The 20,393-nt window shown below is 53.7% G+C and overlaps 9 protein-coding genes across 12 annotated transcripts; 4 read left to right on the top strand and 5 right to left on the bottom strand.

The window, feature by feature from the left end:
- Positions 1–115: 115 nt before the first annotated feature.
- CKM354_000395200 (uncharacterized protein) lies at positions 116–2,964 on the top strand (the record flags this gene model as incomplete). Of its 2 annotated transcripts, XM_044799174.1 has the most annotated exons (4): positions 116–263; positions 317–489; positions 541–1,020; positions 1,510–2,964. In XM_044799174.1, 4 exons carry the CDS (start codon positions 116–118, stop codon positions 2,962–2,964), a joined length of 2,256 nt encoding a protein of 751 aa, XP_044655109.1. The 2 variants fall into 2 exon arrangements, with proteins under 2 accessions (XP_044655109.1, XP_044655110.1); XM_044799175.1 differs by lacking the exon at positions 1,510–2,964 and having other exon boundaries at positions 541–1,032.
- A 185-nt stretch (positions 2,965–3,149) lies between these two features.
- Positions 3,150–4,612, bottom strand: CKM354_000395100 (uncharacterized protein; the record flags this gene model as incomplete). Its single annotated transcript, XM_044799173.1, has 2 exons — positions 3,150–3,519; positions 3,591–4,612. 2 exons carry the CDS (start codon positions 4,610–4,612, stop codon positions 3,150–3,152), a joined length of 1,392 nt encoding a protein of 463 aa, XP_044655108.1.
- A 319-nt stretch (positions 4,613–4,931) lies between these two features.
- CKM354_000395000 (uncharacterized protein) lies at positions 4,932–6,740 on the bottom strand (the record flags this gene model as incomplete). 3 transcript variants are annotated; one of them, XM_044799171.1, is made up of 2 exons in its annotated part: positions 5,036–5,053; positions 5,121–6,740. In XM_044799171.1, 2 exons carry the CDS (start codon positions 6,738–6,740, stop codon positions 5,036–5,038), a joined length of 1,638 nt encoding a protein of 545 aa, XP_044655106.1. The 3 variants fall into 3 exon arrangements, with proteins under 3 accessions (XP_044655105.1, XP_044655107.1, XP_044655106.1); XM_044799170.1 differs by having other exon boundaries at positions 4,932–6,740; XM_044799172.1 differs by having other exon boundaries at positions 4,932–5,987.
- Positions 6,741–7,035: 295 nt separating this feature from the next.
- On the top strand, positions 7,036–7,411 carry CKM354_000394900 (DNA-directed RNA polymerase core subunit RPC10; the record flags this gene model as incomplete). The annotated part of the gene is made up of 2 exons (XM_044799169.1): positions 7,036–7,274; positions 7,387–7,411. The coding sequence occupies 2 exons, from the start codon at positions 7,036–7,038 to the stop codon at positions 7,409–7,411; spliced, it is 264 nt and encodes an 87-aa protein (XP_044655104.1).
- Positions 7,412–8,040: 629 nt separating this feature from the next.
- CKM354_000394800 (uncharacterized protein) lies at positions 8,041–10,093 on the bottom strand (the record flags this gene model as incomplete). The annotated part of the gene is made up of 3 exons (XM_044799168.1): positions 8,041–9,075; positions 9,130–9,373; positions 9,426–10,093. The coding sequence occupies 3 exons, from the start codon at positions 10,091–10,093 to the stop codon at positions 8,041–8,043; spliced, it is 1,947 nt and encodes a 648-aa protein (XP_044655103.1).
- A 1,113-nt stretch (positions 10,094–11,206) lies between these two features.
- On the bottom strand, positions 11,207–12,469 carry CKM354_000394700 (uncharacterized protein; the record flags this gene model as incomplete). Its single annotated transcript, XM_044799167.1, has 1 exon — positions 11,207–12,469. One exon carries the CDS (start codon positions 12,467–12,469, stop codon positions 11,207–11,209), a length of 1,263 nt encoding a protein of 420 aa, XP_044655102.1.
- A 1,384-nt stretch (positions 12,470–13,853) lies between these two features.
- Positions 13,854–15,322, top strand: CKM354_000394600 (uncharacterized protein; the record flags this gene model as incomplete). Its single annotated transcript, XM_044799166.1, has 7 exons — positions 13,854–13,979; positions 14,031–14,255; positions 14,306–14,405; positions 14,459–14,509; positions 14,638–14,774; positions 14,833–15,052; positions 15,114–15,322. The coding sequence occupies 7 exons, from the start codon at positions 13,854–13,856 to the stop codon at positions 15,320–15,322; spliced, it is 1,068 nt and encodes a 355-aa protein (XP_044655101.1).
- Positions 15,323–15,564: 242 nt separating this feature from the next.
- On the top strand, positions 15,565–17,748 carry CKM354_000394500 (uncharacterized protein; the record flags this gene model as incomplete). The annotated part of the gene is made up of 1 exon (XM_044799165.1): positions 15,565–17,748. The coding sequence occupies one exon, from the start codon at positions 15,565–15,567 to the stop codon at positions 17,746–17,748; it is 2,184 nt and encodes a 727-aa protein (XP_044655100.1).
- A 150-nt stretch (positions 17,749–17,898) lies between these two features.
- CKM354_000394400 (uncharacterized protein) lies at positions 17,899–20,151 on the bottom strand (the record flags this gene model as incomplete). The annotated part of the gene is made up of 2 exons (XM_044799164.1): positions 17,899–18,281; positions 18,333–20,151. 2 exons carry the CDS (start codon positions 20,149–20,151, stop codon positions 17,899–17,901), a joined length of 2,202 nt encoding a protein of 733 aa, XP_044655099.1.
- Positions 20,152–20,393: the final 242 nt, after the last annotated feature.

Genomic DNA, 20,393 nt, shown 5'->3' with positions numbered 1-20,393 from the left:
TTTATTCTACCACCCTCTGCCCGCCTCCCATCCCACTTCCCATCTTGCCTGTCCCACTTCTGCGCGCGACCATATTGTAGACCAGCAGCGATACCGGCGCATCCCCTCCACGGCCATGGCTATCATCAAGAATCCCTTTCGCAAGCAGGACGAGAACGTGCGACCCTCGCCGACGCCACTCACCGGCGAGAAACCGGCGAGTAGTGCGAGTAGCAAGCAGTTCAATGCCGACGCAAAGGACCCCGTCGAATACAAGTTGAGTGGTACGTCAACCATTGACTGGCATATCCTTCGCAGGCGCTGATGCATATCGCAGAGATCAATGACTCTGGCGTCTTTGTCCCACCGTCGCCCACGGAGAAGAAGAGCTTCTGGGGCTCGACGGCTTCGCGATCAACCACATCATCATCGCTACACAAATGCGCCTTCGACGAGGGCGAGCAGTTCAACATCTCCCGGGAGTCCTTCGACTCTTATCGTAGATCTTTCGTACATGCACAGACAATCGACCAGGGTTGATCGCTGCTGACACTCGATCAGGACATTTCCGCAAGGTCCCCCGTCCCACAACCCGAGAGCAGGCCCCGCGCATCGCTCGACAGCAGGACATTCTTACCGCCGCCGCGCATGTCAAACTCCTTCCACCGACCCTTGCAGGTTCCACAAACTCAAGAGGAGGACAAGTTTGAGGATGTGAACATCGACGACCCGAAACCGCAGCCGGCCAAGAAGCGCGGTATCTTCGCGCGCATGGTGGATGGCGTGGGAGATCACTCCAATCGACCCAACAGCAGCTCGGAGAACAAGACTGGCGCTTGGCACAGCCTCACATCTAGGAAGAGGGGGGACAGTGGACGAGGAGCAGAGCTCGGTGCAATGCCTCGAGCGGTGGAACCCCGAGCGGTCGAGGCGCCTCGACGTGAACAGACGCCGAAACCAGAGAAGCAATTGCCTGTGCAGCCGCCAGAGCAACAGAGCGAGACACAAGCGTCCGGGACCGCTGCGACTCCTGAGATCAAGGTGAACTCGTGAACGTTCGGCTATGTGCAAAGCGAAGATGTGTTTTGAGCATTTGTTTGGTTTACTGGAGTTTGGGTTGGATCAGACATGAGGAGATCCTAAGGGCTTGCTGACAGCAGCCCGGTCATGATAATGATGATAACAGCATATGGACAGTCAGGCGAGCCATGGGCTTGTGAGAAACAGATGTAGCTTCAGGCTCGCAACATAGTTAATAATTGTATGAAATGATGCACAAAGAAGAGTTCCCGTTCCCGCCGTTGACGCAGTGAGCCGCGAAGCTGGCGCGCTTTGGCGCGTGGCACCCCACTCGAGCTCGCCTCGTCGCGACATCTCACGATACGAACCAAACACAAAACCTGCGCGCACAGACAGACTTAGCTCGTGCAGCGCTTGGACATTAGCATTGACAGCGAAGAAGAGATAGCGCAATATGGTATGCTCACTGGTCAATACAGTCCGACTTCTCACTGACAGCACCTCTCGCAGAACTCGAAAACACTGCGCCGGCTCGCAGCAGATCACGCGCAGCTCCACAACGACCTTCCCACCAACTATCTCTTCCCGCCGAATCCGCAGCACGACGACGACCTTTCCCAGGTCGACGTGCTATTAGCAGGGCCAACACATACTCCTTTCGCCGCTGGCGTATGGAAGCTGCACCTCGCGATTCCCGACAATTATCCCCAACAACCACCTACCGCCAACTTCAGGACCAAGATCTTCCACCCGAATGTAAATGAGAAGGGTCAAATATGTGTGGAGACATTGAAGCGCGACTGGGACAGCAAGCTCAATCTACGGGATGTGTTGGTCACAATATCATGTCTACTCATCCAACCCAATCCGGACAGTGCCCTCAACGCCGAGGCTGGTGCTCTCATTCAACAGGACTATGATGCGTTCGCGCAGCGTGTGGAGCTCATGACTAGCATTCATGCCTCTATCCCGCCGTCATTGGCAGATCTCGTCAAGCAAGCGCAGAATCGAGGGCAAGAACCGGACCCTGCAAGTGAGCCAGAGGAAGATGTGGAAGACTCTATGATGCGACCCGAACAACCTGTACGACGCCGAAGGACTATCGCCAAGGTACGAGGCCTGAGGAGAATCGAGACTTCACCAGGAGATGCGCCTGCTAGGAGAGCACGAAGACCACCTGCCGCAAACCCACCCAGCCGGCCATTCGTTGTTCAGAGTACAAATGACGATGTATTTGGTGCACCTGCGCTACAGGGGCGTGAAGAACCGGCAACTGTATACGAGGATGAGGATGATCATGACTCGGAAATGCTCGAAGCAGACCAGGAGAACGATGCAGCTCGCTCACCCGCAAAGACACCTTCCGTAGGCGTAAGAACGCCACGCCGCCCCCACGGGCTGCCTGTACCACTAGGGGAACTCATTCTGCCAGAACAAGACGAGGGCGACACGTCTGTGGATGATACAGATATGGGCATGGAGCCTGAATACCCGCCTAGTCCTCGCAAGAGTCCTTCCAAGAGCCCAACGAAACAGTTCAGACCTGCTCTAGATCGAGCCGAGAGCAGCCGGGACGCTGCTTCAAGAGGAGCCCCTATGATCACTCCTCCTAACCTCAACGATAGACCGCTGACTTTAGCCGGCTCAGTTTCCCCTCGTAGAGCGGATCGGGGTCGCAGAGTCGCATTTAAGCTATCGAAACGACATACCCCTGAGCAACCACCTGATGATTCGAGCTTTCTGGAAAATAGCTTCATGAAGGCTGCGATCACCCCTGCCGTTCAGAAGAGTGCAGGCGTGTTGAAGAACAGGAGTCCGAACTCGTCAAGCATTCGGAGAGAGGAAGCACAGCGACGAGCAGAATTGAATGAGAAGTTATGGAAAGCTTGCGGACATGACATCAAGCGTTGGAATCGAGGAGATTTCGATGGAGACATGTTAACAAGGAAGGCACCAAGATGGTGAACTTGTTCCTTGCTAACACTTTTGCCACATTCTCATACTTGAGGCATTGCATTGCATTGGAAAAGCATTGTAGAAGGAATCACAGAACTCATCTGGGCTATCATTGCAGAGTCGAGCAAATACTTAATTCGAAGCCAGTCAATGATCATAGAGCTTCAGGACTGAGAGGCTCATTGCTCTTTACTTCAAAGTCTCGCAGCCCTCATCTTCGCTTTCCTCGCTTCCTCGAACACATCATACCGGTTCAGCCACGCTTGAAATTCAGGCGAGCCAAACCCCGCCATCATTTCCGGTTCTGCAATCTGATGTAAATCTCTCCACCAGGATTGCGCGGTCTTATTCCATAATTCATTTCTGACGCGAATTTGCTCCGGATCATTGAAAGTCCAATTCTCGATTTGATGTTGTGCAAAATCGCGGATGCGGTCAGTGCGTGGAATTCGGAGGTTTTCGTAGAGTGTGATGCGGTGGCGAAGGTTTTGGTCTGGGGTTGCGGTTGAGAGGAGGGAGGCGAGGGTTGCGGCGTCTTCGAGACAGAGGGTTGAGGAGAGGTTTCTGTGGGGTGATGTGTTAGTTCTTGATTGATGAAATAAGGTAGGTTAGTGAAAAGAGGGAAATTTGCTTACCCGAGAGGGGTTGTGGAGTGACATGCGTCGCCTAGCAGAACGACTCGGCCTTTCGAACTTGACCAACTGGTCAATTTAGCTGCTGAGATGGCTTGCCATTTGTATGCTTGTTTGACTGTTGATAGGATTTTGGAGATGGCGGGATCTGCGTCTTGGAAGCGGGCTTTGAGATTCGAGAGATCTGTAACCCAGCCATCTAATTGTTTAGAGTCCTGTTCAACCGGAGTCTGCTGAACCATGATCTGCACAGCTAGTAGGTCTCTCTTCGGCAGAGGAAAGACGAGAACACCCTTCCCAGGTCCTGGCGTGAGAACATCATGACCAGCCTGATAGTTCTCTTTCAAATGCTTCAGCTCCGGATCCTCGAGTGCTGAGCTAGGCACAACCGTCGACCACATCATTTGTCCCACAGCCTTCGACTTATGCGTAGGAAATAATGTCTTCCGAACTGTCGATCCGGCTCCATCAGCTCCAATCAGGAAGTCCGCTTCTATCGTCTCTCCATTGGACAACGAAACCGAAGGTCTTCCATAATCCACTTCGTCACCAGTTCCAATATGCAACACTTCCACTCCCTCATAGAATCTCACTCCGCGATCCCTCGCTTTGGCCCGCAATAATTGCAAGAACTCTGTCCTCAGAGTAAACCAGTGCTGGTCCTCTTTCCTCGCCTGGAGATCAATCGATGCAATCTTCTCGCCCAGGTTGTCGTACCTTCTCACATCATGCGCCACAATCCCATGCGATATATTGCGCACTTTTTCAAGCAGTCTCCATTCTTGCAGGATTCGAATCGCATTGGGCGAGAGCACAATTCCCGTAAAGTCGTTTGCATGTTGCGAACGTTTCTGTTTTTCGAAGACGATGACTTTGTGGCCCTCACGGGCGAGGGCAATGGCAGCTGCTAGACCGGACAGGCCTGCGCCGACAATTACGATACGCAGTGGTTCTCGTTCGGCATCGTCAAGAGGTCGAGGTCGGGCGGGGTGGAATGTGAGATCCGGGAAGTTCTGGAGAGACATGTTTGGCCTTGTAGTCGATCGAGTATACGCGAGCTTGAGATTGGCAGTGGCAAGTCAGTGCTGGCTTCGTCGAGACGCAACAGATGCCGATGCACGGCGGCTGAAGAAGCATTGTAGCAGTCGAGGACGTCTGAAGGTCGTCTTGCGTGATCCTTGTCTGATGACTGGGATTTGGAGGCTAAGACCACGATGGTCTGATTTCGAATGCACATCCGACCAATCTCAGCGCTGTCACATGCCCAGGCCGGAGTAGTGCGTTCGGTCTATGCGTTGAATTTGTGATCGTACTTCATCAAATACATAATCCATTCACATGACTTTACCATCCGCCACCGGCAGCGGCGGCGAGAGCATTGACACGCTCGACATCTCCCCCCGGTTTATCCTTGCCGACATCGCTTTCCACAACTCTGTAGGTCGTCGTCATAAGTGTGTCGAGGTCTATGCCAGTTATCGTTGACCAGTGTTTCATAATATCGTGAATGTGGGCGTGGTTTATGCCATCCACCATATCTGGATTGTCTTCCACGCCGGACATGACAGAGTCTCGAGCAGGCGAATGCTCCGCGTCACTTTCAGCCCGGGCCTCACTATCATCCGCAGGACTGTCATTGGACTCAGCGCTCCAGTATGCTTCATCGACTTTGGCAAGCCACTCTCGTTGTTGAGGTAGCATCTCCTGTGAACCGCCATTCTCGATGCCGGTGCCGCCCACTTGGCGCAGGGTCGCAACATCTCCCACCTTGATCTGGCCACCACCATTCGTGCAACCACCAGGGCACGCCATGACTTCGACAAAAGCGTAATCATCGGAATCACCACCAGCTTTCGCGACTCCAGGACGACGGCTCACTCCAACTTTACGACCTGTCGTGGCACCAGGCAGGCGACTAGTCTTCGCCGGTTTCAGCTTTCGAACCAGGTTCTGAATATTGCGGAAACCGTAATAACGAGCAGCTTTGAAGATCGCAGTTCCGTCCGGGTCGACAATGCTGTATTCGGAGACATCCTGGTTACGCCCTCGCTTTACAGTGATTTGTGACCCGGCATGACGAGCTTGTTTCGTCTTCAGTATGTGCCAAAGATAGCCTCCTGATGTGCCGATAGCAGCAGTGTCCTGACGCTTGCGCTTCTGCCCCCTCTGGCTTCCGAAAAGGAATTCGTTCAGCCTAGGCTCTGGGAACGATGGCAAACCTGCGACAGGGTGTTTGGGAAGACCAGGAAAGCTGATGTCCCTGCTTTCAGCCAGCATAAGTAGTTCCCGTGCCGTGATAACGCAATCAACATCACGGACAGCATCGCCACTCTGACCATGCCATGTGTGAGAAGTGAGCTCACTACGCGAAGCTTCGAGTTTCTTGTCGAAACATGGCATGATCGCCAAGTGCCAGATGTTGCTCGGATCGATTCCGTACTTCTTTGCCAGCACTGATTTGACAAGCACGCCAGTCAGTGCCTGAGGCGATTTGAGCCTGCTGAGATGTGGTAAAATATGAGGATGAGTCTTCTCAGCATAGCAGATCCAACCTGGACAAGCAGATGTAATGACGGGCTTCTTCTGGCCTTCATGTATCGTATCGACCTCGTCGGCTGCGGCGACAAGAGTCGCTTCTCGCATGGCATTCGTGTCGATGACCCAAGAAAAGCCGGATTTGTTCTTGCCTCCGCTTCTCAGTCCCAATGGTCCACTTAGCAATTGGCTAATCATGTATCCCGCGTCTCTTTCTGATACATCGTAGGTTGCAGCGAGACTTGCTCGTGCCTGAGGGCTGATGCTTGCGACGAAGATCTTGTCTTGCCCATCTGAACCCGCAGCTCCATTGCCTGCAGCGGGAATCGTGGCTTCAGGATATTTATCCAACGTATCGAGCACCTCTGCATGACTCTGCAACGACACCAGGATTGCCTCTGCACTGGTGACGCACCCCGAGCATGCCAAACAATCGGTTAGAGAGATCTGAGCGGGCGGTGGCAGGGAGCCCGAATCGACTTTCTCTTCAGTGGTCACTTCGTAAGGATTATCGGATTCGGTAGGTTGCTGTTTGGGAAGAGTCTCGACGGGCTTGATGCACGCGACACCCGGGTTAATGAAGTCATTCAAGTCGTCGGCAGAGAGAATGGCCGACATGTTGCTCGCTGGCCTCGACTGGGACACATGTGTAAGTGAAAGGGAAAAGAGAAAGTAGAAGATTTGTATGGGAAGAGGCGATTAGGAAGTGCCACTGCTAGTGAAGTCACCATGGGTATCCAATCGCAATTCGTATTAATAAAGCGGGCAAAGGGTCCCGACATTCGGAGATGCACATCACATGCTAACGCCAAGCCTCTTGCGGACTAGGACCAAGACTGGAACCTAGAACCTCTTCCGCTCTTCACAAAGCACTCTGACGACCAGCACATCGACTTGACTCGAACAATCCACCATGTCGCGCGAACAGTACACTCCTCCAGCCCTCAGCGGCAGCCAGAACACGAGCAACCCCGGCGCCAACACGTCGCAAGGCGGCTTCAACATCACCGGCGGCAGCACTTTCGAGGACACCTCCAAGCCTGTCAACTACTTGTGTGGAGACTGCGACACCAAAGTGGTGTTGAAGAAAGGCGACCCAATTCGATGCAAAGAGTGTGGATATCGAGTCTTGTACAAGGAGCGCACGAACAGGTACGTCAGCAGGAAGAGAGATTTGCGCAAAAGTCGGATGCAGAGAGCGGACAGCGCGACGCGTGGGAAAGAGCGCAGACATTCCAAATGTTCATGCTGACCTATGCTACAGAATGATTCAGTTTGAGGCGAGATGAGCAGTGGTCCACCAGTGAAACGATATATAATTTCAGAGCGCACAAGGCATTGCAGAGACCGCGATATGCAATGCTCTTAGCAATTGCATCTGCGCAACGCAGCTTACACTTGCAACCGACTACACGAGGCCACCAAAATGAGCAGACCGTATTGGTATGACGACGCTGGTGGACATGAGATCGGCTAGTGCCATTTGAATTTGGCCAAATGGCAAAAGTGGGAATAGAGGACAACGTGCAAAGAATGGTTGGCGTGCTCCGATTTGCACACAGAATCGTACGGCTGCGAGCTACTGTTTGCTCCACGGAAATGCGATGTCATCGAGCTATCAAATGCAAGAAAAATCTCCTTTGCGAGTGCCGGAGATGAACTAGAATTTTGTAGCCTCCAACCACCGCCAACAGCGGCATTCGCACTCCTGTTATCTGCAAGTAATAGCTTGATACGCACTATCGTTAACGAATTGCGGGCAAGCATGCGACCCGCGCATCGGTGCGCGCCATCTCTACTCTCTGTATCCATGATGTAGCTTCGCACATGCAAAGTATCTCTCGTCCGTCTCTCATACTCATTACAATGCTGCCGTAACAGATCTTGCAGTACCATCCTCGCAAATCTAGTCGCCGACTCAGCTGCCCTTGAATGCATCAAAACGCTTGTATGTGTATCCGATGAATGGCAACGACAGAGTAGAGTCGTCGCCACCCATGGCCTCTGTCTGGGCGCGAAGCTGAGCAGAATTGTCCACCTGGGGAATCTCGTCGATAGGAAAGTACTGGGTATCGATGTTGCTCTGCAACTTTGGCTCGAATGGAGCTCGGATCTTGCGAAGGCCATCCCAGTTCACTCCGTGGAAGAATGGATGAGCCTTGAGCTCCTGCGCGCCATGGACACGTCCCAGTCGGTTTTGCGAATCGCAAATCAGGCTGCGAATGAAGTGCTCCGCTTCTGGGCCAAGCTGTTGATCCGGTGGAAATTGCAAATGGCGTGGCCAGTCTACGATCTTCCGATATGTGTCATGCGGCTCCTCTGCGCAGAACGGCGGCCACCCGACCAAGCACTCAAACATGATGGTTCCAACACTCCACCAATCACATCCAAAGTCGTAACCCTTTCCACTGAAAATTTCTGGTGCAATATAGTCTGGAGTGCCGACAGTGGAGTAGGCGAGCTGCCGTCGCGACTTTCTCCAAGTGTTGATCTGGTTGCGGTTCGAGACGGTCAACTGGATCTGATCAATAGAGACACTATTGCGGTTTTGTGCCAAAGACTTCGACTTGGTCTGTGACATGAGTTGCTGGTAATACGACGCCGAGTGCTCTTTCGAAAAGCCAGTGGACAGACCGAAATCGGTGAGCTTGATGTGTCCGCCACGGTCCAGCAGGATGTTGTCTGGCTTGATGTCGCGATGAATGAAGCCCAGCTTGTGCACAGCCTCGATAGCCAGCGTAATTTCGGCCATGTAGAAACGGGTAATGTCTTCTGAGAAAATCTCATACTTGATGAGCATTGTCATCAAGTCACCACCTGGTAAGAACTCCATCAACATGTACAGGAATGTTTTGTCCTGGAAAGAAGTGTGAAGTTTGACGAGCCACGGACTGTCTGCATTGGCCAGGATATCACGCTCGGCTCGCACGTGGGCAAGCTGGTCCTTTTTGTGCTAAAAGTATGTTAGCATTGTTGGACAGTTGATCTCACGTCGAGCTCTTCCTACCATTTCCTGCTTGATGAGTGATTTGAGTGCATAAATCTTGCCGTCGTGCTTTCTCTGCACGAGTCTCACCTCACCGAAAGCACCCTTACCAATGATTTTGAGAGTGTTGTAGTTCTGAGGTTTCTCACTCGTTCGCAAGAACCTCAAAAAGTTGGCCTCGGACTTCCGCAAGGAGTTCTTTTCCCTCTCCTTGCGGCTGTCAGACAGCTCTGAATTGTTCAAAACCATTTCCAGGTCTTTCGATCTGTAACTATGGTCAGAATCACAAGTGTAGCATTGTGTGGGTATGTCCATACCTCTCGTTGCGGGCACGTGCTCTTTCCACATTCTCCTTGAAGAACTCTTGGGTGAGTAGCTTCTGCACCTTGACACGCTCGGTGATGGCGGACGAATACTTGTCGGGGTTCTTCGTGGCAGGCTCGTCATCGAAGATGCTCGCCTGCTGCGGCATTGCAGGCATGGGAGCGTTCAGGTAGCTGCTCTGGTACCCTCGAGGGTCACCAGCAGTTCGTGGCCGGGAGGGATTCGCAGGAGATGGTTGTCTGCCGTAGGGACTGGCAGAGCGAGGCGTGTTACCTCCACCGAGGTGTTGATGCTGGAATTGGTGAACCAAACCATTTGTAGCGTCATTGAAGCCTCCTGGGGAGCGGTACCCTGCACCGGGTGAAACGCCGCTGGAACCAAATTGCTGGTAGGCAGCATTGGGGTTGTTGTAGAAATAGCCCTGACTGTTGATGCCGCTGGTCGATTGTTGCGTACCCCAGACTTCCTGCTGGCCGGCCGAGTTGGGAAAGGGTTGGGGGAACGTCGAGGGGGTAGTCGGGAAGGCACGGCCTTGTTCGGCGGCGAAGTTTGGAGCGTTGTTGAAGCCGAAGTTGAGCTGCAGGCGATTTGGGTTTCGACTGTCACCCTGCTGCTGTTGCTGCTGCTGCTGCGGCTGTGGCTGCTGCTGGTTGTACGCCATGGTGAAGGCTCGACAGCGATTGCTGGACAAGTCAGTAAGGATGTTGATCGAGGAGCGGAGGGTGTTTCATACTTCGAGTTGAACGCCGAAGCAGATCAGAGCCGATCGGCACAGCAAATGTGTGGTCGAGCGGTAGGGAGTAGGAGTAGGTTTTGGCAGAGCCGTCTCAAGGGGTCAATGGTCGAAGCGGTGGAGGCGTTTCAATAAATGCCTGCTCGCGAATGAACGACGCGATCAGTGGCGGTGGAGGAGAAGCGCAGCCGGCATTGCAGAGGAAGCGCACGAGGGGGCGAGAGGGCGTCAATCGGCGGGAGTTGGGTATGAGTGCTGGAGGCAGCGCGACGTAGTGAGCAGCAGCGACTACCTGAGACTACCTTTTGAAATGGCGTCTGGAGCGACGACCCTGAAGTGGGGCCCGGCTCTGCATGGGGATAGGCGCGGGCCACTTCGACACACTTGTGCACGCTCGCTCCTCCCTTGCGGCCCTGCCACTGCATCTCATGCAGCCCCTCGTGCATTCACCGTGCTGCTGAATATATGGCGTTGTCCACGGCGCGTCGAGTCCAGCAAGGTCCGTGGAGGAGAGAGGGTTTCGTCACACCCACGAGGCATCACACGCACGAGCACAAGCAGCAGCACGCTCATCTGGGCCAACATCGGCATAGAAACTTGCGGTCTGGACACCCAGACCATCTGCTGACGGCGGTTTCTGCTCCTCTTCACATCTGCTCGAGTTGTCCACCTTGCATTGTCCTTCATCGACGATCGATGGTAATCGAGTAACAACACCACTATCACATAATTTTTTTGCTGTGCTCCCAATCTTGTGGCTCATTCACAGTTGTTCGAACCGCCTCTGATTTATCACATGCAGGTCCTCCATCATTCACACCTTCGACCCTTTATTCACGTTGCTGTTCATCATGGACTCCATTCGGCCTTCTTGTGTCAACCACGCTGACGACAAATGAAGTTGTGATTGTACAATATCTATACACTGGCACCTGCTAGTGCCTGCAGAGTTGGCGAACATGTCAAATCACTTTTCGAACCCCATAAACGCTGATGCTGTCGCTCTTGCATTCAAAACATAATCTTCCCAGTGATAGCGCATCAGTGGCGCTCTTTTGTGCTTTCGAAGCTCTCCAGCACACTCTGCTGGATTGAACCTTTGTCCTGCGATCGGTGTTCCGACTGTTGCCCGGCGGACATGGCGCTGTCCTCTCCAGCGACCAGCTTTTGCGCTTGAGCCTTTGCTTGAGCCTGGCCAACGTTGCCGTACACTGACATCGCAGTGGCGATCATCTGGCCAATGTCTCCAACGTTTCCTGGTACCACAACCGAAGTACCCTCCTTGGCAAGCTTGCCAAAAGCCTCCACATACTTCTCGGCCACTGACAATGATACGGCACCCTGAGCTGCCTGCTTGCCCTCAGATAAGCTCTTTGCTACAGCATCGATACCTCTAGCCGTGGCCCTGGCTTTGAGCTCGATGGCTTCGGCTTCACCAAACGCAGCGTTGATCTGCTCTGCCTTGATAGCTTCGGATGCCAGGATGACGCTCTGTTTCCGACCCTCTGCGATGTTGATAGCAGACTGTCTCTGACCCTCGGAATCCAGAATCTCAGCACGCTTACTCCGCTCTGCCGTGACCTGCCTGTGCATCGCTTCGACTACGGGTCCCGGTGCGTGGATATCCCTGATTTCGTATCGAAGGCAGCGCACGCCCCAGTCTGCCGCAGCTTCATTGATCGCTTGTGTAATGTTTGTGTTGAGTGCTGCTCGCTCTTTCAAGACATGATCCAAAGTGAGCTGACCAATTTCACTTCGCATCGTTGTTTGCGCGAGCTGCGAGATGGCGTAGTCTGCGTCCTCCACACCATAGCTTGCCTTGTATGGATCCATTACCCGTGTGTACAATACACCATCGATTCCGAGAGTAACGTTGTCTGCGGTGATGGCGCTTTGAGATGGAATTTCCATGGCATTCTCTTTGAGACTCTTGACATATGCTATGCGATCGATGACCGGCATAAGAACCGCAAGCCCAGGTTGAAGGATACGATTGAAGCGACCCATACGTTCCACGATCCATGCTGTTTGCTGTGGAACGAACTTGATTATGGTGTTGGCGGGAAGGCTCGATCGTTGAAAGTATGTGCTTGGGCTCCCACCGCCAGTCGCCGCCCCGAACATGCTCTCTGCTCCGCGCGGCAACGCATCTCGTGGTGTCGTGGAGAAAGTGGCGCGTTGCGTGGCATAGACGATCGGGTATCTCGAATTCTGGATGGCTGCCATCGAGCGGCGCGAGAGGGTTGGTCGAGCAGCTCGAAGAGCTGCCATGGCAGGCGTGATGGCCGCAGCCGGGGAGCTCATGGTATTTGAGCTTTGATTGTCGTCGCAATATTGCTGACGATGGGTATCATGCAGCGCTGTCGTTCAGAAGATGATGGACGAGGTGTGCCAGAAGTGTTGCGCTGATCAAGCTTCGTCGGGCTTTGCGCTGCGTTTCCTCCGCTCACTCGCTCCTTCTTCGCGTCATCTGCTTTCACGCGACATCTTGCCATTTCTTTCTCTCATACTTTCCAACCTCTCATACTTTCCAACGTCACACGTATATCAATGTCAACTCACCGCTTTCGAGGATTACCATGACGATATGCTCATCTCAGCCATAGGCGAACACTACAGGACAGCCTGCTTAAATTCGAATATGTTGACCGCTGCCACTTCGGCGGCATTGATCAAGACTGCCCAGGGGCTTCTAGAGGTTTCATCCACGATCACCTCGTGCCTGCCGTCCATCATATGCAACACAGCGCACGAATTGCTTTACAAGATCCTGGCGCATATACAACACATGTATTGACTGGCTTCAGCCAGCCATTGCAGCGTGCAGACCAACAACGCCATTTACTAGAAAGCGTAGAAGGGTCGATTCGGTAGGCATTTGCCCGACTTTTACAGATCATCCTTCTCCTTCAATACGAGCTTGAGCAAGATCAGTGCAGGTACAGCTGTACAGTTCTGCCCTGCCAGCACTAACCCTAGATTCAGCATGCGCGAAAGCGGAGAAGCACCTCATGACAGACAGTGCTGTCCTTGGGAATCCAATCGCCTGGGCTTTACCGAGCTGGTAGCGGAGTATTATTGCCCATATTGTCTCGGCCCAGCTCTTTCAGCATAGCGATCAGCATAAACCTCCAGGTTACGGAACTGCTTCGCGAGGGGCTTCGGTGTATCAAGCCACGAAAGGGTGACCGGAAAACTCATGACGAGCTTCAAGCTAATGTCCAATGTGGCAGGTAAGAGATATAGCTGCTCGCAAACATGCCAAGGCAGTCACGAGTCTGCGAACACTCCTTAGCTGTGGTTGGCATCCGGAAAATGTATCCCCGAGAACTGCCAAGAGGTTTCACGTATGCGCCTACAAGCAGCCAGCACTGCCCAAAAGGGCAAACGTCCGGCAGGGCAGTCACCTCGCAGCATGTCGCTATCCTCGAAACACATCAATTGCAATCTAAAGCAGACACCCCGAGCTTTGATATGCAGGCCAAGCAGCTACTTCACTCGAACCGTACTACGTCCAACCTCAGATAAAATCTTCCTCGAATGATGCGAGATCCTACGGAAGCGATGTCTGACCCTTCGAATGTCGTACGTGGTCTGGCGAAGTATATAGCTGTGCGGAAAGCCTGAAATTCTGACCTTTGTTGGACACATAACAAATCTGTTATTGGTAATTTCCTGAGCGTTCACGATGGGAGCCTTCACCCCTTTCCTCTCTATTTTGCTGTCCCTGCTGTCCATCGTCCGTGCACAATGCGGTTCAGGCACACCTAACGCCAGGGTGACAGGCTCCAGCGGCGCATATGTCGCTGCTAGGGTAAGTACCTGGCCGATGTCTTCGTGTCTTCTGTTAACAGAGATTTCATAGGGATCGACCACTGTGTACTCAGGAGCGGACTATCGTGCCGCAGTCCAGGCCGCAGTAGATGCCATCTCCAGTGGACAACGAGTTTCTGTCATCGCCTCTGGCTCGATCGGAGCCAACACGATCACCATCACAAGTGGAAAGACGTTTGAGGTCTGCGGAACAATGAACGTCGCCAACAGGAGCGGGCGTGGTGCTATCGAAGTGACAGACGCTTCTGGAGTGCAGGTGGGTGACAAGTCGCAACGGATTCTCCGAATGTGTCTGATGGCGTACAGATCCCCTACTTGACGATGACAGGAAGTCCTTACTTCGGACTTCGATTCTCTGGAACGTCTGGGCTGGTCCTGGGCAAGATCACCCTGAACTTGAGCGGTGGTATGATATGGTCGTGATTTGGTCTCCATCGCCTGCAACTGACGTGACTCTAGGCCTGGGTATCAGGTTTGACCGTGATCGAGCGGCCAATACCAATGTCAAAAGTGAGTGTAGCACTATTCCAACGTCACGCCTTGCACGACCAAACCTGTATCCACATGCTGCCCCGACACAATTGTATGCAACTCCTTTGCTCGAGAAACCGTAGGCTAACATCGCTTCCCACCGCTAGTGGACACTATCTCCGTCACGGGCGCCGGATCCCATGCTGTAGAGACATGGAACATAGACGGCTTGACGATCAACAGCGTGATCGCAAGGAATGTTGGTGAATGCGGTCTCTTGCTGCAGAACACGCGCAACGCGAACGTTAGTAATCATGTTGCCTTGTCGTTGAGGTCCGGTCAAGCTTACTCTTCTTTGTCAGGTTGGTCTCGTTGACGGTAACAATGTGGCTACTGGCACTGGATATGCCACACTACGATTCGCCAACCAGAATGGACGCCGCGCTGACGGCAGCTACGGCACCAACGTCTATATCGACAAAGTCGTTTCACGTGGCGGCGGCAGAGGTGTCTTTTGCGTCTCTGAGTCTGGTGGTGCTCAAATCAACAACGTTGATCTCGCTAGCAACGGCAACAATGCGGGTAAGCAAGACGATGTCCAACAAACATCAGGGGTGTTGCTAATACTTGTGGGTGATCCTAGTCTTGATTGAGAACTGCTACAATGTCAATATTCGCGCTGGTACGGTCAATGGAGGAGGAGAGGTCAGGCTGGCGGCACGGACAGAGTTTGCAAACAACCGTGATATCTCACTGACCTTGAGGGTGGACAACAATTCTGTTCGTGAGTCTCCTTGCGGCGAGAACACAAACTTCAGCATTACTGGCAACGCACAGGTCAACGTGTGCTGAGGGGAATTAAGCATACACGTAAGTCACTTGAAGGAGCATGCCACAGCGAGACCAATTTATACGCCCTCATGAAACCTTTGCATTGAGTGAAACGAACTTGGATGTGTGGTGCATGTTGTGGTATTGAACGTGGGCCCGGTGTGGATATTGTGGCCGCGCTAGCGAGCGCGCTCTTACCCCAAATCTTCGAACTCGCCCATCGCCACGACCACGAACTTCACCAAGTCCAGTATTTGCCAATCATGTCGCGTACAAAGAATCGCCATAGAAAGCGCTCCCGCGGCGAATTTGAACGCGATGACCTAATGGGGGTCGGGCAGACACTCGCGCTTCTCAAGAACGATGAAGCTGCACCCAATGGACCGGACTCGAAATCCCTCTCTGAAAATGCCCTGGATGCGACAGACACTCGTTCCAACGAAGAGGACGAGGAGCACCAGAACAAGAGACGCAAGAAGGCTCCCAAGAAGGAAAAGGATAAGTATCCTGCTTTCGCGCACTCATCGAACATGCGTCTGAACACTTCCGTGAAGCTCAGTGACATCCAGAATCTTGTCTTATATCTACTCGCAGATGGCATGGCACCGCAGTGGCTCGCGATTAAGCATCACAGCGCAGTCAAGAAAGTGGTCGCTCTCATGGTCCCAGGTCTCGAGACAGGCATGTTCGATGGCAGGATTTCCTTGGAGCCGCAGCAGGATGCGCGAGAGGAGACAGCCAAGGACGAGCCCGAATCACGCAAGGAAAGCGATGAGAAAGGCGACGATGATGGCTGGACTGAGGTGCGGTATGGCAAAGGGAGGAGCACGCCAGACGACTATTATCCTGTGAAGCTACATGGACCTCGACTACCGGAGTCTCTAAAGCCTCTTGAGGACATGTTCGAGCATGTATGGCCCGTCACAACGCCCGGCGATGATAGATATGCGAAGATGCACTCGCCTTTGGCAGCTATGTTGACTACGCCACTCGTCAAAACGAAAGAAGACAAGAAAGTCAAAGGCCCTCAACCGCCAGCGGCGAGCAAAAACTGGCAGAATCAGCGCATTCCCATTACCGAGCTTCTAGCTTCCACAAGCGAGCTTGCAGAAGAAGGCTATGCTATGCATCCAGCTCACTTTGCCGGAACATCAGAGGCTGCTGGAGAAGCCGCGAGACGTGTGACTGCCAAGACCGGCCTGGACGATGGCTGGGTCGACACCCTGAACATACCAGATCTCGTTGCCGGAAAGGCAAGCGAAGATTCCATTCAGCAAGGCTCGGTGACTGCAGGCAGGGAGGTACTCGCCATGGACTGCGAAATGTGTATCACCTCGCCAAAAGGTGTGACTCCGCAAGTCTTCAGTTTGACGCGAGTATCGCTGGTCGATTGGGATGGGCAAGTGATTCTTGACACGCTTGTCAAGCCAGCACAGCCCATAACCGATTATTTGACAGCCTACTCCGGTATCACGCCAGCCATGATGGAAAATGTGACTACCACATTGAGCGAAGTTCAACAAAGGTTGCTGTCCATTTTGACCCCCCAGACGATCCTCATCGGCCACTCGCTGAACAGCGACCTGAATGCTCTGCAGATCACACACCCCTACATCATCGACACGACCCTCATTTTCCCACACCCACGTGGGCCACCCCTGAAATCATCACTGAAGTGGTTGGCACAGAAATACCTTTCACGCGAGATCCAAAAAGGGCACGGTTCAACCGGGCACAGCAGTATAGAGGATGCACGTGCCTGTCTGGACCTTGTCAAGCAAAAGTGTGAGCGCGGCAAGGCCTGGGGCACATCTGAAGCAAGCTCTGAGAGCCTCTTCAAGCGCCTTGGCCGTTCTTCACGCCCTGGCAAGCACAAGGCAAACCCTGCTGGGCCTGAAGAGCCTAGACGCTCTGCCGTGGTTGACTGGGGCGATCCGAGTCGCGGGTACGGTGGACAAGCTGATGTCAGCATTGGCTGTTCGAGTGACTCCGAGGTTGTCGCTGGCATCACGCGGGCTGTCAACGGCGATCCAGAAGACGAAACCCAGCCAGCCGGAGGCTGCGATTTCGTATGGGGCAGACTTCGCGAGCTCGAAGCCGCTCGCGGCTGGTGGGACAAGTCGAAGCTGATCGACGCCGATGCTCTGCGCGCTTCTACCGTGGCCAATGGCGACGGCTCGTTGGCTGCTACGGTCCAGCAGACGGTCCAGAACATTCACCAGGTATGGGATAATCTGCCACCATGTACCGCCATGATCGTGTACAGCGGATCCGCGGATCCCCGGGAGATGCGGGAAATGCAAGCTCTGCAGCAGAAATTCAAAGAAGAATACAAAGTCAAAAAATGGGATGAACTGAGCGTGAAATGGACAGATGTGGAAGAACAGCGTCTCCGAAAAGCCAGCAAGGATGCGCGCAAGGGTCTCGCTTTGCTGGCAGTCAAGTAACTCTTTTGTTACCGCAGGATCCTGGCTCGTCAAGCAATAAAATGGAGGCGCAAGGATTCATAGCAATACCTATGTCTGGTAGAGCGCTCTGGAACGGGTGAGACGGTAATATATACATTTCGTTCAGAGTCCGCTACGAATGCAGTAAGATTATGCAGCAATTGCTTCTTCGGTGACTGGTGGTGGGGGCGGAGCATGTTCTGCTGCGAGGGCTGCAAGTGGTTTAGCATCCTGTCGCAGGCGCTCCTCGACCTGGGGAGCTTCAGAGTCTCGCATAACAACGTCTACCGTTTTGTTCTCTTCCTTTTGATCCATCACGCTCCGGCCGTCGCTTTCGCTTTTGAGAGGCTGGGGCGCAGATAGTTCGTGCATCGACGTTGAGCGTTCGCGTATGTTTCTGTCTTCTGAGAGGATTCTGTGCATGAGCTCGCGATGTCTCTCTTGCGGTGTCTCGGTGCCATGATCATCCGATCCTTCTTCGCCCGCAATAGCACTCGTTGGCGTGCCTGACCGGGTGCGGCCATTAGGCTCCTCTGCGTGCAAATTAGTACATGTTACTGACGACAGCATCGTGGAGACCTTACCATCATTCTCTGCTCGCTCGGCCTCTTTCTTCGCGTGCACTTTACGCAGATTATTGGCACTGCTCACGCTTCGCATGTCCGGCCTTCCGTCCTTTCTGATCAATATCCCTTCTGCGTTCCTAACGGGCTTCGTTCTTGTTTTCTTGCTCGAACCTCCAGAGGATTGATCTGGGAGTGCCACGTGCGAATCGTGTGGAGAGCCATGATTTACTGGTGTTGCAGGATAATCGCTTGGTCTTTCTCCTACAAAGCTGCCGCTAGGCGTGCTCCTGTACACAGACTTGGGGGAATGTGATTGAGCAGAGCCAAAATGACCGTTGGGTGACAGTCGGCCAGTAGCGATCTCTGCTCGTTCCCATTCGGGTGTGTCATGCTCTTGTGTCTCGTGGCTACTGCCGTGAGCTGCAGCCCCACCACGGCCTCTGCCTCGTCCACGGCCTCTCCCTCTTCCCCTTCCACTCCCGCGACCACTTGTAGGGTGGCCATGAGCTGTAGGTCCACCCACCTCAGTCCTCCACTGCTCTTGAGGTTCAGATTGCTGTGTGGAAGTAATGAAACGAAAATTGTGATGCGCGGCGGGCTGTGATTGAGACCCGTCTGATGGGGCTCGACTTCGTGAGTGAAAAGGCACATCTGCAGGGCTTGGGTTGACTGATTGGGACGACTGCTGAGTTGGCCCGTACGCATCCTCCCCATGAATGTTATGAGGCATAGAATTGGGCATGAGCGGCGCCAGTCTTGGCCGCTTTGTCCCGTTCAAAGCCTCAAATTCTGAAGACCTGGTTTCTGGTGATCGTTTCACAGCAGTGCTAGCGTTCACGGCGGACCAGGCTCCTTGTTGACTCCCACTATTGGGATGGACATCTGGCTCCATGGCATTTGGTCGTGCTTCGGGCAGGTTATGTGTAGGAGATAAGCCAGGTCTGTGCTGCTCAGCAGGTCGCCAACCAGATAGAGCAGAAGGCGGTGGTAGGGCTTCTGTCGGCCTGAATAGTGGCCCTGGAGGTGGCTGACCGGGCTGCGGTTCCCCTGTGAAAAGTCTCGACGACGAAGGAGGACGCGGGCCATGCGGGTGTTGAGCATCAACCGCGGACTGAGCGGGGAGGCTGGAAGGGTGGCCACCAGCTGGAGAAGCGATTGAGTTTGTCCGCATTGGCGGCAGTTGGGTATGCTGTGGAGGCTGCAGTGGAAGTTGATGCTGTTGTTGCTGATGGTGCTGTGGGTGATGCTGTTGCGGATGTGGGTGCTTCATATGCGCGGATGAGGCTGGATCTTGAGGGCCCTGTTCTCTGAAGGCTGCAGAAGGGGTTCGCTGTTGGCCTTGGGAGATTGCTGCGTTGCCGTCTTCTAACCTCTTCATCCGGTTCTTGACTAGATCCAGCTGCATGTTCAAGCCATCGATCTCGTTCACACGATTCGTGAGTCGCTGCAGCTGCTTGGCGACTACTTCCAGATCGCCAGAATCGTGCCGCTGGTGCTGCTCCGCGGCCACAGGTCGGACGCGCAAATCTCGCTGCACATCGCTCACGGCATGCATTACCTCATTCATCTGCTGATGGAGTCTCCCCACGGCAGCCTCGATTTCGGTGAATTGGCGTCGATGGGATTCCAACATGCCCGTGTTGTAGGACACCTGTGCCTGTAGTCTTGAGATGGCGCTGGTCCAGATGTCGTTGTGGAGTCGTTCTTGGGTGGCAGTCTGCGCAGACGATCTGCGTGCATGGTCAACCGACCGGTGGGGTATTGCTGGTGCAGCATCGCGCTGTGCAGCCATCTCTTGGCCCATTGAGATGGCACGAGGCTCTGCAGGCTTCTCCATTGCGACTGCTCGCTGTGCCGCACGCAATGAGATAAGCTCGTCTTCTACAGCATAGCCAAAAGTGGAGAAAGCTCGAAGGGAAAGAGCTCTCCAGCAGCGGCCTGTGATCCTTCGGTCAGTCGCAGTGCAAACACAGTGCAAACACGCTGGCCTCGGGCGGCAGCAACAGATGGCGAGAGACGCACAGAAGGTGGCAGCAGCAGCTGTGGCAATAGTAAGAAGAGCAGTATGCAGAGAGGAAA

The sequence above is a fragment of the Cercospora kikuchii genome, assembly GCF_019650295.1.
Source record: "Cercospora kikuchii DNA, contig_00002, whole genome shotgun sequence".
NCBI classification, from domain to species: Eukaryota; Fungi; Ascomycota; class Dothideomycetes; order Mycosphaerellales; family Mycosphaerellaceae; genus Cercospora; species Cercospora kikuchii.
The sequence above is the reverse complement of the archived record's forward strand: the minus strand, read 5'-3'. Positions and strand labels throughout refer to the sequence as shown.